Source organism: Bufo gargarizans, chromosome 6, assembly GCF_014858855.1.
Source record: "Bufo gargarizans isolate SCDJY-AF-19 chromosome 6, ASM1485885v1, whole genome shotgun sequence".
Taxonomy (NCBI): domain Eukaryota; kingdom Metazoa; phylum Chordata; class Amphibia; order Anura; family Bufonidae; genus Bufo; species Bufo gargarizans.
This window is the reverse complement of record NC_058085.1, coordinates 249,564,685-249,582,035: the sequence shown is the minus strand read 5'-3', so window position 1 is coordinate 249,582,035 and position 17,351 is coordinate 249,564,685. Positions and strand designations below refer to the sequence as shown.

Genomic DNA, 17,351 nt, shown 5'->3' with positions numbered 1-17,351 from the left:
TGTATAATATATCACATTTAGAATATACCATTGAATAGTCCATTCTTTGTTCAGGAGTTACAAAGACCCATAACTTGTCATATCAAGACTGTGAGTCCCTACAGGCCGTGTATAATCCAAGCAGCTGCCCCAATGTCCTCCGAGCACAAGCCAGGTAAGCACACGTGACTTCCCTTATTACAATAAAGAAGTGATGCCTTCTTCGAAATGTACCTTAACCCTTAGTAACCAGCCTTTTTTGGGCAATAATGTCTTTTTTTCATCGTCGCCTTCCAAGACCTATAACTTTCGTATTGTTCCATCTATGTAGCAGTATGAGTTTTTTTTTTTTTTTTTTTTTTGTATGGTGTCATTTTGGGGTGACCATAAGTTTCTGATTACCTTTTATTAACTCTTTCTGGGAGGGACATCGGGGGAAAAAAACCAGCAATACTGCAACTGAGTTTTATGGTATAAATAACTGAATATCTTTATTCTTTGGGTCACCAAGAATATACCTGTGTGTGTGTGTGTGTGTGTATATATGTATATATAATATATATATATAAATTACAACCCCTGTATGTGGAATTATATGCATAACAAAAAAGTGTGAAGCAACATTCTTCAAAGTAGCCACTTACTGCTTTGCACACTCTTGGCATTCTCTTGATGAGCTTCAAGAGGTAGTCACCTGAAATGGCTTTCACTTCACAGGTGTGCCCTGTCAGGTTTAATAAGTGGGATTTCTTGCCTTATAAATGGTGTTGGGACCATCAGTTGCGTTGTGGAGAAGTCAGGTGGATACACAGCTGATAGTCCTACTGAATAGACTGTTAGAATTTGTATTATGCAAGGACAAAAAGCAGCTAAGTAAAGAAAAACAAGTGGCCATCATTACTTTTGGAAATGAAGGTCAGTCAGTCTGAAAAATTGGGAAAACTTTGAAAGTGTCCCCAAGTGCAGTCACAAAAACCATCAAGCGCTACAAAGAAACTGGCTCAAATGCGGACCGCCCCAGGAAAGGAAGACAGAGTCACCTCTGCTGCGGAGGATAAGTTCACCCGAGTCACCAGCCTCAGAAATCGCAGGTTAACAGCAGCTCAGATTAGGCTACTTTCACATTTGCGTTCGGGGCTCCGCTTGTGAGTTCCGTTTGAAGGCTCTCGCAAGCGGCCCCGAACGGATCCGTCCGGCCCTAATGCATTCTGAGTGGATGCGGATCCGCTCAGAATGCATCAGTATGGCAAACTGATCCGTCCAGACTTACAATGTAAGTCAATGGGGACGGAGCCGTTTGAAGTTGACACAATATGGCTCAATTTTCAAATGGCTCCGTACCCCATTGACTTTCAATGTAAAGTCAAAACGGATCCGTTTGCATTATCATGAACAACATATTTTTATTTATTTTTTGTTCATGGTAATGCAAACGGATCCGTTCTGAACGGATCTAAGCGTTTGCATTATAGGTGCGGATCCGTCTGTGCAGATACCAGACGGATCCGCACTTAAACGCAGGTGTGAAAGTAGCCTTAGAGACCAGGTCAATGCCACACAGAGTTCTAGCAGCAGACACATCTCTAGAACAACTGTTAAGAGGAGACTGTGTGAATCAGGCCTTCATGGTAGAATATCTGCTAGGAAACCACTGCTAAGGACAGGCAACAAGCAAAAGAGACTTGTTTGAGCTAAAGAACACAAGGAATGGACATTAGACCAGTGGAATTCTGTGCTTTGGTCTGATGAGTCCAAATTTTAGATCTTTGGTTCCAACCACCGTGTCTTTGTGCGACGCAGAAAAGGTGAACGGATGGACTCTACATGCCTGGTTCCCACCGTGAAGCATGGAGGAGGAGGTGTGATGGCTTGGGGGTGCTTTGCTGGTGACACTGTTGGGGATTTATTCAAAATTGAAGGCATACTGAACCAGCATGGCTACCACAGCATCTTGCAGCGGCATGCTATTTCATCCGGTTTGCGTTTAGTTGGACCATCATTTATTTTTTAACAGGACAATGACCCCAAACACACCTCCAGGCTGTGTAAGGGCTTTTTGACCATGAAGGAGAGTGATGGGGTGCTGCGCCAGATGACCTGGCCTCCACAGTCACCAGACCTGAACCCAATCGAGATGGTTTGGGGTGAGCTGGACCGCAGAGTGAAGGCAAAAGGGCCATCAAGTGCTAAGCATCTCTGGGAACTCCTTCAAGACTGTTGGAAGACCATTTCAGGTGACTACCTCTTGAAGCTCGCCAAGAGTGTGCAAAGCAGTAATCAAAGCAAAAGGTGGCTACTTTGAAGAACCTAGAATATGACATATTTTCAGTTGTTTCACACTTTTTTTGTTATGTATATAATTCCACATGTGTTAATTCATAGTTTTGATGCCTTCAGTGTGAATCTACAATTTTCATATAATTTATTAGGAAAAAGGCAGCACTCCAAAAAATAAAATAAAAAAAATACTTTATTCACCTCAGTGGCAATAGCGACGTTTCGGCTCGTCGCCATTGCCACTGAGGTGAATAAAGTATTTTTATTTTTTGGAGTGCTGCCTTTTTCCTACCTATTGTTGTGGGATTGACTTTTTCCAATGGGCCGTGCACCCATTACCATCTTAAGGCTCTGCTGCCCCTTTATATATATATATATATATATATATATATATATATATATATATATATATATATATATATATATATATATATATATATATATATATATATATATATATTTTTTGTAAAGGGTTCATTTGAGGTCAACCCCTTCTTTTAATTAATCGGATGGGGGGGGGGGGGTCCAGCTTAAGAAATCATGCAAAAATAACAACATGCCATTGCACATCTGTCGTACTGATTCAGAGAATAAAGTTAACATGTCATTTATGCCACACAGGACACCCCCTTCCATTATTCCCCCACTCCAAACAAAAATAAAGTTTAAAAATACAGTATACAGATGTAGCAATCATTAACTGTACAGCCGCCATGCTATGATACTAATATAGTAATGGTAAGCGTCATTCCAGTCCATAGACGGTGTTTGGTATAGTACCATTCACAGAATGTGGTGGAGCTGCAATACCAGTCTCGGCCTAGGTGACCAAAAAGCCATGCCCTTGTTTATAATCTTGGACTACCCCTTTAACAAGTGATTTAGATAAGTTGTTCTGACAATTCTGTTTCTTTAGGCTTCTTTCAGATGCTGTGGTGCACTTCCCACCGACACTTGCAGAGGTGACGCTAAGAGCAGGTCTCTGTGGAAAAGTCACACTCAGGAATTACGTGGAAGAAGAGACGGGTAAGAGGAAATTTGACAGATTAGTGTAATCAGAATAACTCCCTGGATAAACAACCCCTCTCTAGTAGCTATAACCTGTAATATTATTACACTCCAGAAATATATCCAGACCTCTCTTGAATTCCTTTATTGTACTCACCATCACCACCTCCTCAGGCAGAGAGTTCCATAGTCTCACTGCTTTTACCGTAAAGAATCCTCCTCTTTCCCCCAGACGCAGAGGATGTCCCCTTATGACAGTCGCAGTCCTGGGATAAATAGATGATGGGATGGATCTCTGTACTGACCCCTGATATATTTATACATAGTAATTAGATCTCCCCTCAGTTGTTGTTGTTGTTTTTTTTTTTTTTTTTTCCTAAAGTGAATAACCCTAATTTTGATTAATCTTTCAAGGTACTGTAGCCCCCCCCCCCCCCCATTCCAATTATTACTTTAGTTGCCCTCCTCTGAACCCTCTCCAGCTCTGCTATGTCTGCCATGTTGACAGGAGCCCAGAAATGTACACATTACTCCATGTATGGTCTGACTATTGATTTGTAAAGTGGTAGGACTATATTCTCATCACAGGCATCTATGCCCCTTTTGATGCAACCCGTTATCTTATTGGCCTTGGCAGCAGCTGCCTGACACTGGTTTCTACAGCTTAGTTTGCTGTTCACTAAAATTCCTAGGTCCTTTTCCATGTCAGTGTTACCCAGTGTTTTACCATTTACTATGTACAGGTGACTTGCATTATTCCTTCCCATGTGCATAACCTTACATTTGTCAGTGTTAAACCTCATCTGCCACTTATCTGCCCAAGCCTCGAATCTATCCAGATCCCTCTGTAGCAGTATAGTGTCCTCTTCTGTGTCAACTACTTTACACAGTTTAGTGTCATCTGCAAAAATTTATATTTTACTGTGCAAGCCTTCTACAAGATCATTAATAAATATATTTAAGAGAATAGGGCCCAATATTGACCCCTGAGGTACCCCACTAGTGACAGTGACCCAATCTGAGTGTGTACCATTAATGACCAGCCTCTGTTTTCTATCACGGAGCCAGTTACTTACTCACATACAGAAATTTTCTCCCAGTCCAAGCATTCTCATTTTATATACTAACCTTTCATGTGGTACAGTGTCAAATGCTTTGGAGAAGTCCACATATAAGTCATCCATTGATTTGCCGCTGTCGAGTCTAGAACTTACCTCCTCATAGAAGCTGATTAAATTAGTTTGACATGACCGATCCCTCATGAAGCCATGCTGATATGCGTGATTTGCTTATTTTCATTGAGGTACTCCAAGATAGCATCTCTTAGAAAACCTTCAAACAGTTTACCCACAACAGATGTTAAACTTACTGGCCTATAGTTTCTGGGCTCTGTTTTTGGACCCTTTTTAAATATTTGCACCACATTTGCTATGCGTCAATCTTGTGGAACATTCCCTGTCAGTACAGAGTCCTTAAATATCAGAAATAAGGGTCTGGCTATGACATTACTTAGGATACGGGGGTGTATGCCATCTGGTCCTGGCGATTTTGTATATTTTAATCTTTTTAAGACGCCGCTGTACTTCTTCCTGGGTCAGACAGGGCACTTTTAATAAGGAATTTATTTTCCTCAGTGGATAAAAAAATATTTAATAGCTTTGCTTTCTCATCATCACTCTCTGCAACTCCCCCTCATTACTCTGTACAGGGCTGACACTTTCAGATTTATACTTTTTACCATTTATATAATTGGGGGTTAATTTTGCTCTCTTTGGCAATTAATCTCTCGGTCTCTAGTTTGGCTGCTTTTATTATTTTTTTTACAGGTTCTATTTTTTTTCCTTATAGTTTTTCAGTGCTTCCTTGCTACCCTCCCTCCTGTTTTAGTGATTGAAATGCTTTCTGTCATTTATTGCTTTCTTTACAATTCTATTTATCCACATTGTTTTGTTTTTTTCTTGTACCTTAACCTTGTATTCCTATACGGTATGTACCTCTCACAATTAGATTTTAGGATGCTTTTAAACAGATCCCATTTTGTGGCTGTATTTTTTATTTTTGAGGACTTTGTCCCAGTTAGTTAGGCCTATGGCCTCTCTTAGTTGGCTAAATTTAGCTTTTCTCGCCCAGTTTCCTTGGGGGACACAGAAGACCTTGGGTATAGCTCATCTCCATAGGAGGCGTGACACTAAGTGAAAACTGTTAAGCCCCTCCTCCCCAGCTATACCCTCAGCCTGGAGAGAGAGACTGCCAGTTTTTTGCTTAGTGTCCAAGGAGGCAAGACACTCCCTGCTCTGCAGGGCTCTTTTCTCCTTGTTTTAATTTTTGATTTTTACTTTTTTCTTTTCTTTCTGTTCCAGAACATCAGGGACAACAGAGACGCACTAGACCTCTCTGTTTCTCCCGGGGTCGAGCTGCGCCAGTGCCGGTCATCCGCACTGCTGCCTCCCCCACAGAAGGCAAGGTGGATCAGGGCAGCCCAGCTCCCCTACATCCCGCCAGCACAAGGGTCGCCCGCACGCCAAGCCCCTCTTCCAGCGTCTTGCCACTACGGTGCCAGTAGCTGAAGGGGCGACCCTGCTGGAACGGACCGAGGGTGAAGACGGCTATGGTGAGAGATTGGCTTCTCCAGCCCTACGTCCCCCCCCCTCACCCCTCACCCCACCCCGGTCTCCTGCGTGCCTGACCCCCCATACTGACAGGGCCTCTGGACCCTTTTGTCCCTGCTAGCCCTAGGCTGGCCCCTGGCTGCCACAGGGCGACATTTTGCTCCCATAGGACATTGGCACCCTTCTTCCTGCAAGAAGAATGCCTGGGGAGCTGCAGAGGTTCGCACCTAGCTGCCCCTGACGTAGGGGTTAGGCAGGCTTCCCACCCTCACAGACCCGGTCTCAGGGTCCCCCTCCCTCTTACCGGCCACTGCTTCAGGGCCACAGGGCCCGCGCCTTGCTGCCCCTGACCCATCACGGGCACCGGTCCGGTCAGCACTAATATTCCGGTGCGGCCGGGCGCCGCAAAAGATTTTAGGCTCCGCGGCGGTCCGCCATTCCAGGCCCCCTTACTTCCGGCCGGCGGGGTGGGCTCCCGCGGCCAGCGAGCCACCATTCCAGTCCCTGTCTCTTCCGGCCGGCCGGGTGGGCTCCCGCGCCGGCAAACCGCCATTCCGGGCCCCTGTCTCTTCTGGCCGGCGGGGTGGGCTCCCGCGGCCGGCATTGGGCTATGCCCCAGCAGGTGGCGGTCGGCGGGGCTCCGCTACTTTGGTCCCAGGCTTCGGCCTGCTGGGCCGCAATCCTGACCGGCCCGCGGGGTGGGCTCCCGCGGCCGGTTTGAAGCGCCGTTCCGCCGCAGGTCCCGGCGGTATGACGGGCCGGGGGCCGCAATTTAGCCCCCGGCTTCGCGGCCTACTAGGCTGCAATATTCCGGTCTCTGGTGGAGGGGGCGGGAACTTCTCCAGGCGCGAATTTTCCCGCCTGGAGGTTCCTCCGCCCCCAGGGGATCGCACGCCGCCCTCCAGGCCGGATCCCTGTTAACCCTTTGGGTGCAGGCCGGCTCCCAAAATTGGGTCTGTATAGTTGGCCCCCCTTTTTTCTCCTGTCTCTCAGGGCCCCTATATGGTGGCTCCCCTTTAGCCTCAGAGGCTGAGTTTAAATAATAATAAAAAAAAAAAAAAAAAAAAAATGAAATAAAATAAAAATAATAGATCATGATTTGATTTCTATTGGGCTGCGCTTGACGCTGCAGCCTCATCAGTAATGCTGCATGTCTGCATGACCTTTCCACAGGCGGCATGGTGTTGCGCTCCCAGCCTGCGTCGCTGCTAGGGCATTTCCCCTTTTAGGCGGTTTTCTTGCCTCTTCCAGGATACGGCGCTGGCCAAGTGCATTCGGCCCTCTGTAGGCAGCATTCATCATCTCTCCAGTTATGGTGCCTGCCATGTGCATCCCCCCCCCTCCTAGGCGGGCTACTGCACTCTCCCTGGCTGACCATGTGCATGACCCCCTTCTTAGGCGGAATGCTGCACCTTCACCGGATACGGTGCTGGCCTTGTGCACGACCCCCTTCCATAGGCGGAACGCTGCACTCTCTGGATTTGCTGCCGGCCATGTGCGTGACCCCCTTCCGTGGGCGGAACGCTGCACTCACTGGATTCGCTGCCGGCCATGTGCGTGACCCCCTTCCTGGGCGGAACGCAGCACTCTCACTGGATCTGTTGCCGATCATGTGCATGACCCCCTTTTTTTAGGCGGGATACTGCACTTTCACCGGATACGGTACTGGCTGTGTGCACGACCCCCTTCCATAGGCGGAATGCTGCACTCTCGCTGATGTGCTATGATGTACTTATGTACTATGTTATTATGCTGCACTCTCGCTGATGTGCTATGATGTACTTATGTACTATGTTATTGTGCTGCACTCTCACTGGTTGCGCTGCCGGCCTTTTCTTAGGCGGTATGCTGCACTCTCATTGGATTCCCTGCCGGCCTTGGGTATGCCTCCTTCCCTCAGGCAGCATACATACATCCCTCTGTCTTTGGGTGTTTCCTCGCAGGTACGTTGCTGGCCACGTGCATGTACCCCATACATGGCAGGGTGCTTGCACTCTCGCTGGATCCGCTGTCGGCCATAGGCATGACTCCTCTTCCGTAGGCGGTGTACGCACTCTTGCTGGATTCGCTGCCAGCCAGGGGCATGCCTTCCTTCCTCAGGCGACATGCACGCGTTCTTAGTGACTGTGTTTGTCTCTCGCCAGTACGTTGCTGGCCATGTGTATGACTCCCATGCATGGCGGTGTGCTCGCACTCTCCCTGGAGGAAATGCTGGCCATGTGCTTTACCCCCCTTTTTCTGGGCGGTGTGCTACACTCTCACCGGATACATTGCTGGCCATGAGAATGGCCCTCTATCATGGGTGGAACGCTTGCACTTCCATTGGATACGGTGCTGGCCTTGTGCGTGACCACCTCTCACTTCAAGGGCAGAATTTGGCACGCTCATGGGATTCACGGCTGTCCTTATATGGCTGGGCTGGACTTGTACATGTCCCCATTCATTGGCAGAGTAGTTACTCTCTCGCTGAGTTCAGTGTTGGGTGTATTATTGCACACTCATTTAATGCTAGGATACCCTGTGCATGTTCCCCTTTCACTAGGTGGACCTCCTGCGTTCCTGCTGGTTTATAGGGTATGTCCTGCTTCTCTGAAGTGGGTTCGGCCTTAGGCATCACTCCCTTTTGGGACGGGTCTTTGCACTCTTGCCAACTGTAGTTGGCCAGGTACAATTTCCCCCCTTTCGGGGTGGACTGTTGCGTTCCATCGCATGCTATACTGGTTTTGTGCATAACTCCCTTTCAGGTTGCACTTTGCGATTCCGTACATGCTGTGGCGCTCTGGGACGAGCCCCCCTTTTTTCTAGGTGGGTTGGCCTTCTCGCTGCTTGCGGGGCTGCTCGTTCGTATGCCTCACCTGCTTCCTGCGGCATACCTTTGTTTCTTGGGAGCCGATGCTTGCCGCCAGCCTTGCACTCGTCCCTAGGGAGTTCATTCTGTCCTCTTGACCGGACAGGCTCTATTTCTCTCTGCTGCACCGAGCTGGGTGGTGCTCATTCATTTAGTTGGCCTTTCATTCCAGGGAGTGTTCGTGGGTCCTAGATGCATGCCCTTTGCGTCCTTCTGCAGCATTGCTTCCCTGCGCTAGTGGTCCCATGGTCGAGAGTGCTGTTGTCTGCGGCGCCTCTCGAATTCTTCATTGGCGCTGGCAGGACTGCGGTTCCCTTGCCTGCCGCAATTTCCTCCTCTTCGGATGCAGTGTGGTATGAGTCCTTCCTCTTGGCGCCTCTACGCTTCTGTCTGATCTGCTACCGGGTTCGGGCTGCTCTTCTCGGGACGGTCACCCAACTTCTCTTGGGTGCTGGATTACCCAGGTCCGGAGGACCTCCGCCTTGGGTTCTTCAAGGTATTCGCCTTCTGCGAGGCGGTGGACCGGGCGTCTCAGTGTAGCGGGTTCTGTTTTTGAGCTGTCTTATGGCTTCCCTGTTGCCCACTCCTCCTCCTTTCGGTTGGAGGGTGTTATGTCGGCCTCTGTCTCGACTGCCTCTTTTCGCCGGCTTTGTTTGGCTCCCGCTCTATACAGATCACTCCGATGTGGCTTCCCGCCAGACTTAGGAGGCTGTGTTTTCACTGTCCTCCCCTCTGGGGTGAGCCTGGTTGTTCCTGTGGATGGTTCCGGTGTTCCTTTTGACCTCGTACTGTCTCCCTTGTTCGCGCTGGCTGTATTAGCTGTGTGCTTATTTACCGAGTCTACCGCGTTCTGTCCTCCCGCTGGGTGCAGATTGCGTGGCCCGTTCTAAGACGATGGTCCTGATGTAGACTTACCTTCTCGGTAACTTGGGGGGACTACCTTTTCGGTTCAGATTGTCCTTTGATCCCACACAGGGGCTGTACAACGTTGTTACATCAGCATGGTCTTTAGCCTGCCTTCTCCTGGCATCTGGCGGATCCTTTGGGTTCTTTCCATCTGTCCTTCTGCTCCCCCATTCGGGTGGATGCGGGTCAACGTTGTTCGGGGCCGACGGGGCTAGTTTTGTCGACCCTTCTGCCCGTGTTACTGGTCTGCGCCTGTTCTCATTGGGTTTTCGCCTGCTTGCCAGGCGACTCCAGCGGGTTCACTGCTGTCCACTCCTGGCTGTGTCTCGTCCAGGATCTGTCGTAAGACTTAGGGTTTTTTGTCTGGGGTTCTGTGGGAAGCTGTGCATTCCCCACTCTGAAGTTCTTTCCCCATGGTTCTGTCTTTTAGTTGAGGTGTCAAGTGTCGGCGCTGTTCTTCCTCTTCCAGCGTTCCCGGCCCTCTGGGCCTGCCAAGACCTTCTTCCTCGGAGTGGCTCTTTGGTTCCTCTGTACTGTCCTTCGGTACCGCCCTGGGGACTATATCCTGAGCTCTCGGCGCTCCAATCTTGCCCTTGGAGCCGTTACAGGAGTTCTCTCTATCCTTCTGTCCTGTACGGTTGTGTTCCGTATCAGTCGTGTCTCTGACGGGTGCCGGCATGGCCCCTTTTTTTGTTACGAGCTTTCTGTCTTTTCCAGGACAGGGCTGTTCTGCATCTCGTTTCTTCCTTCCTTCCTTCCTTCTGAAGGTGGTGTTGCCTTCGCTTCAACACCTCACCTATTTGGACGTTGTTTGGGCCTGGCCGTTTTTTACTTGGAGATCTCCGACTCTTGCAGTCGTTCGGCCTCTTGGGGTTCCAGGAGGTCTGTGCATAGGGTTGGCAGACTCCAGGGTGGTTTTCCTCCGCTTGATCAGATTGGCTATTGCTGAGGTTACCGCACCTAGGGCAGGATTCTGTCTTTGGTGTCGCCGTTCCTTTCACCAGAGCGGTCGGTGCCTCCTGGGCCGGAGGCATTGGGCTTCGGCCGTGCATTTGGGCACGGCGGCCACAGGTCTGCCTTGCACGCCTTACTGAGTTCTACAGGGTGCATACTCTGACTTTGGCAGATGCTGCCTTACCCCGCCTGGGTTTACAGGCGGCGGTTCATTGATGCCTTTCGGGTGCTTCGCCTTGGTGCTGTGGTCCCTCCCCCTTTTGGACTGCTTTTGAACGTCCCAAGGTCTTCTGTGTCCCCCAAGGAAACTGGGCGAGAAAATGAGATTTTTGTATAACTTACCAGTAAAATCTCTTTCTCGCTCTTTCCTTGGGGGACACAGCACCCACCCATTAATTGTTTTTTCTCTGTGCGTTTTCCGAGTTTTTGTTACCCGTTGGGTAGTTGGCTTGTTGGTTCCTTGTTGGACTTTGCCTTTTCTCACTGCTTGGACACGCAACTGGCAGTCTCTCTCTCCAGGCTGAGGGTATAGCTGGGGAGGAGGGGCTTAACAGTTTTCACTTAGTGTCACGCCTCCTATGGAGATGAGCTATACCCAAGGTCTTCTGTGTCCCCCAAGGAAAGAGCGAGAAAGAGATTTTACTGGTAAGTTATACAAAAATCTCATTTTTTGAAGTTGGGGGGGGGGGGGGGCGCGCCCCTCCAATGTTTATTATACTGGGGTGTATATAATGTTTATTATATTGACCTTCTACTAAGCATTCTGTATTAAAGAAAGCTATTTTCCCTTATAACCATGTCTATAAGGGAAAGTAATACAGTGAATAGACTTTCATCCTAGCAACCATGGGTGAAAATCGCACCGCATCCACACTTGCTTACGGATGCTTGCGATTTTCACGCAGACCCATTAACTTCTATGGGGCCTGCATTGCGTAAAAAACACACAAATAGAGCATGATGCGATTTTCACGCAACGCACAAGCGATGCGTGAAAATCACCGCTCAGCCCCATTGAAGTTAATTGGTCTGGATTCAGTGTGGGTGCAATGCGTTCACCTCACACATTGCACCCGTGCAGAAATCTCGCCCATGTGAAAGGGGCCTAAGGGTGAATAGGACAAGAATTCCAGCCCCTAAGGAGGCTAATAGTAAGTAAAAAAAATAAAAAAAAAACCACAAACACTAAGGTAGCCTCGCACTTGCAGCAGTGTGATCCAGCAAGCAGTTCCGCCGATCTGCATGTGACTGAAAGCATTTGTGAGATGGATCCGGATCAGTCTCACAAATGCATTGCAAGAACGAATCCATCTCTCCGCTTGTCATGCGGACAGACGGATCCGTCTTGTATCTTTTTACACATCTTTACCGGTCTGCACATGCGTTTTTTTTTTTTTTGTTTTTTTTTTCCGCGGTATTGAGTATCGCAATACTTTTTTATGGTGACGAAAGCAAATCAAAATTTTGGTATCGAAACAACCCTACGCCAATCTGATCGGCATAGTGTTGTCAGGATACCAAAATTTTTGATTTGGCGACTAAAAATTTAATTTGGCTCCTAAATTTCAGGAGGCAATGGCTACTAGGTATTTTATTTTATTTAATTTTTTGTCTGGAGCACTGCCTAAATCCCTAAAATCATTTTTAAGGACGCTCCACCTACCTCTAACTTTTGTCATTGGTTCCGATATGGACCATGACTGCTGGATCTTCTCCAGCCCCCTCCCAGTAATCTGTCGACACGATGTGTCAAACTCGAGCACCAGCAAGACAACACACAGTTCGATGATCCCGGTCTTTGTGACAGATCGCCTTAAATGTACTCCTAATAATTGAGTCTCCCGGTACCAGCACCTGTCTGGCCTGCCCTGCTCTCCTGTTCCACTGCTTAATGGAGCTCACATTCCCCTGACTGGCGGAGGAAGTGTCCGGCTGCATCAGTGCCATCTCTGAACTGACATTCCCCTCATCTGCCAACCATGCAAACTTGTTAGGGTGTGTCAGATCAGGGCTAGCCTCCCCAATACTCTTCCCTCTACCCCGCTTTCTGTTATCCAGTGTTTTTGTTTCTTTCTCAGTACAGTGTTTTCCGGTAATTTCGGGTTGATCTGGGTTCAGCTCAGTGCTCGCTGTGTTGGTAGCTTAATCTCCCTTGGTAATTTAGTGTAAGGGCCCCTTTCACACAAGCAAGTTTTCCGCGCTGGTGCAATGCGTGACGTGAACGCATTGCACCCGCACTGAATCCTGACCCATTCATTTCAATGGGTCTGTGTACATGAGCGTTGGTTTTTCACGCATCAGTTCTGCGTTGTGTTAAAATCGCAGAATGTTCTATATTCAGCGTTTTTCACGCAGCCCTGGCCCCATAGAAGTGAATGCATGAAAAACGCATTGCATCCGCAAGCAAGTGCGGGTGCGATGAGTTTTTCACTGATGGTTGCTAAGAGATGTTGTTTGTAAACCTTCAGTTTTTTATCGCGCGCGTGAAAAACGCATTGCACCTGCACGGAAAAAAACTGAACGCAATCGCGGACAAAACTGACTGAACTTGCTTGCAAAATAGTGCGAGTTTCATTGAACGCATCCGGACCTAATCCGTCACGCTTGTGTGAAAGGGGCTTAAGGCTTTTCTTTTTGTAAGTTCATGTTTTCTTTTCCAAAATCATCAGGTTTAACCATTTCAGGACTTCTGCTGTATATGTACAGTGGAAGTCCGGTCTTTAAAAATGGTGCCCATTTGCGAGCCCAGTGGGATTTTAACCCCTTAAGGACTTAGGACGTACCGGTACGCCATGTTTGCCGAGTCCTTAAGGACCGGTACATCCTAAGTTTAAAATTACATTGCGGCGCTGCAGGGGTTAATCGGAACAGGATGTCCGCTGAAATCATTCAGCGGACATCCTGTCACAACGCCCCCCCGCATCGGCGATCGCCGCAAACCGCAGGTCAATTCAGACCTGCGGTTTACGCTTTTACCTTATCTGGTGGGCGGCGGTGCCATCAGGTCCCCATGCGGCTGTAGGGGGGACCCGATGGCATGGAAGGCAGCGCGATGCCTTCCGGTGACAAGCCTGTGAGATCCAGCCCCCTGGATCTCACAGGCCGGAAGCTGTATGAGTATTACTCATACAGCCACTGCATTCCAATACAGAAGTATTGGAATGCATTGTAAAAGGGATTAGACCCCCAAAAGTTCGAGTCCCAAAGTGGGACAAAAAATAAAGTTGAAAAAATAAAGTTTCTCCCCCCCCAAATTTTTTTTAAGTTTAAAGTAAAAATAAACAAAAACGTCATTTTCCCCAAACAAAGTAAAAAAAAAATAGGTAAATAAAAAAAGTTGACATATTGGGTATGGCCGCGTCCATATCGACCGGCTCTATAAAAATAACACATGAATTAACCCCTCAGATGAACACCGTAAAAAATGTAAAATAAAAACTGTGCTAAATAAACAATTTTTTTGTCACCTTACATCACAAAAAGTGTAATAGCAGGCGATCAAAAAGTCACACGCACCCCAAAATAGTGCCAATAAAACCGTCATCTCATCCCGCAAAAATCGTACCCTACCCAAGGTAATCGCCCAAAAACTGAAAAAATTATGGCTCTCAGACTATGTAAACAATAAAACATGATTATTATTTTTTGTTTCAAAAACAAAATCATTGTGTAAAACTTACATAAAAAAAAGTATACATATTGGGTGACGCCGCGTCCGTGACAACCTGATCTATAAAAATATCACATGATCTAACCTGTCAGATGAATGTTGTAAATAACAAAAAATAAAAACGCTGCCAAAACAGCTATTTCTTGTTACCTTGCCTCACAAAAAGTGTGATATAGAGCAACCAAAAATCATATGTACCCTAAACTAGTACCAAAAATACTGCCACCCTATCCCGTAGTTTCTAAAATGGGGTAACTTTTTGGGAGTTTCTACTCTAGGGGTGCATCGGGGGGCTTCTAATGGGACATGGTGTAAAAAAAAAAAAACAGTCCAGCAAAATCTGCCTTCCAAAAACCATATAGCATTCCTTTCCTTCTGCGCCCTGCCGTATGCCCGTACAGCTGTTTACGACCACATATGGGGTGTTTCTGTAAACTACAGAATCGGGGCCATAAATATTGAGTTTGGTTTGGCTGTTAACCCTTGCTTTGTTACTGGGAAAAATTATTAAAATGGAAAATTTGCCAAAAAATTGAAATTTCATCTCCATTTGCCAATAACTCTTGTGGAACACCTAAAGTGTTAACAACGTTTGTAAAATCAGTTTTGATTTTATGGAGTTTCTACTCTAGGGTTGCATCAGGGGGGCTTCAAATAGGACACGGTGTCAAAAAAACAGTCCAGCAAAATCTACCTCCAAAAACAGTATGGCATTCCTTTCCTTCTGCGTCCTACCGTGTGCCCGTACAGTAGTTTACAACCACATATGGGGTGTTTCTGTAAACTACAGAATCGGGGCCATAAATATTGAGTTTGGTTTGGCTGTTAACCCTTGCTTTGTAACTGGAAAAAATTATTAAAATGGAAAATCTGGCAAAAAAGTAAAGTTTTGAAATTGTATCTCTATTTTTCCATTAATTCTTGTGGAACACCTAAAGGGTTAACAAAGTTTGTAAAATCAGTTTTGAATACCTTGAGGGGAGTAGTTTATAGAATGGGGTCATTTTTGGGTGGTTTCTATTATTTAAGCCTCGCAAAGTGACTAGACCTGAAGTGGTCCCTAAAAATTGGGTTTTTGAAAATTTCTCAATTTTTTTAAAAAAAGATTTGCGTCTAAACTTCTAAGCCTTGTAACATCCCCAAAAAATAAAATATAATTCCCAAAATGATCCAAACATGAAGTAGACATATGGGGAATGTAAACTAATAGCTATTTTTGGAGGTATTACTATGTATTACAGAAGTAGAGAAATTGAAACTTGGAAATTTGCCTTTTTCTACACATTTTTGGGAAATTTGGTATTTTTTTAATAAATAAAAATGATATTTTTTTTTTTTTTACTTCATTTTACCAGTGTCGGTGTACAATATGTGACGAAAAAACTCTCAGAATGGCCTGGATAAGTCAAAGCGTTTTAAAGTTATCAGCACTTAGTGACACTGGTCAGATTTGCAAGAAATGGCCAAGTCTTTTTTTTTTTCTCTCTGGCTATGAGCTGAGTGCTGTGATTGGCTAGCGCTACAGCATGGGAGAATGAGACGCCAGCAGGTTCATCTGGGTGGAGCCTAACATATGAAGATACCGGAGGCTATACCGGGAGAACGGAGCGGCGCCCAGGTATAACAGAAGTGTAGGGAGATCCCTGAGCGCCGCTCTCCATGTCTGTATAGTTAGTTTAGATTTTTTATTCTAGTGAAAGGTCCTCTTTAAGGTGAAATAGGGCTGAGTCCTTAAGGGGTTAAACACAGACAACTGGGGCTAATGTAGTCTGTGATCTGTGATATTGCAGACATTTAACCCTTCAGATGGCGTGGTCAGTTGTTACCTCGCCATCTAAAGCGTCTTTACCCCAGAGCATTGTGCTCCTGGGGCTTTAACAGCTTCCCCGTGCAGAGATGGCAGAAGCTGTTACTTCTATATAAAAGCACTGGTCTTTCTGAAGAAACCAAGGCTTTAATAGCTGTAGTTCCTATGAAGCTCTGCAGGTGGCAGGGCTCCATAAAAACATAGCGAATCTGCAATGCATTGCAGTGGTAATACATTGCAATGTATTGGGGAAGCAACCTAATAATTGCTTGTAATAGCCACCTAGGGCAGTAATGGCTACCCTTGGCACTCCAGCTGTGGTAAAACTATAACTCCCAAGATGCCTCCCTTGCTTGGCTGCTCTCAGAACTCTGTAGAAATAAATGGAGCAAGCTGGGAGTCGTAGTTTTACCACAGCTGGAGTGCCAAGGTTAGCCATCACTGACCTAGGGTGACTTAAAAAAAAAAAATTATAAATTTTTTTAATCCCTACCCCCCCCTTCCCGATAATTAAAATAAACAATAATAAATAAATAAATAAAAACTCATGGACATTACTGTGTCCCAAAATGGCTGCACTATCAAACTGTAAACTTATTTATCCTGTATGGTGAACACTGTAATGGAAGAAAATGTCCGATTTGCCTTAATCATTATTAAAACACAAGAAAAAGTATATAAATGTGGAATTGTTCTATTTGTACTGACCCAGAGACTGAAGGCCACAGGTCAGTTTTACCACATGGGGAAAGCCATAGAAACTAAACTGGTACTTTATTATTCCCCCCCAATTTCTTTTCAAATAATTTTTTTCCAGCTTCTCACTACATTGTATGCAATAGTAAATGTATGTAAATGCCATTAGAAAGTACACGTTGTCCAGCAAAAGACAACGTGAATGGAAAAATACAAAAGTTATGGCTCCGAGGGAAGTACAAAATGGAAATTGCGAGGTGCTGATGGGGTCTTTATTTATTTTATTATTTTAATTTTTTCTAGATCCTAGTAAAGCTATGCTGACTGAACTATCCCTGAGCAGGGAAGAATTCCTGGAATACCACCTGCAGGACGAGAGGGAGATTACCTTTTGTCTACGTGAATTCAGGGTGAGCAATATTCCCCTTACACTCAAACACTGGTGAATAGGGGTAAGGGTTTACCTAAGCCAAGAGTTGCAGTACCTGGTCTCTCCCAGTACCCATTCACTTGACTAGGTACTGAGTCATGCCAACATGCAGGTGCTAACCTGCATTAGGAAACCTCCTATTTTTACCTTGTCATCTCTCAGTGACT

The 17,351-nt window shown here is 46.3% G+C and overlaps 1 protein-coding gene across 2 annotated transcripts in view; it reads left to right on the top strand.

Annotated features, from left to right (window-relative positions):
* Positions 1 to 17,351, top strand: part of RAD9A (RAD9 checkpoint clamp component A) — a 53,451-nt gene that overhangs the window by 5,950 nt on the left and 30,150 nt on the right. For both annotated transcript variants that reach the window (XM_044299007.1, XM_044299006.1), the window contains 3 exons: positions 55 to 154; positions 3,173 to 3,282; positions 17,058 to 17,164. In XM_044299007.1, coding sequence (XP_044154942.1) covers positions 55 to 154; positions 3,173 to 3,282; positions 17,058 to 17,164 — 317 coding nt within the window. The remainder of the gene's footprint in view (positions 1 to 54; positions 155 to 3,172; positions 3,283 to 17,057; positions 17,165 to 17,351) is intronic.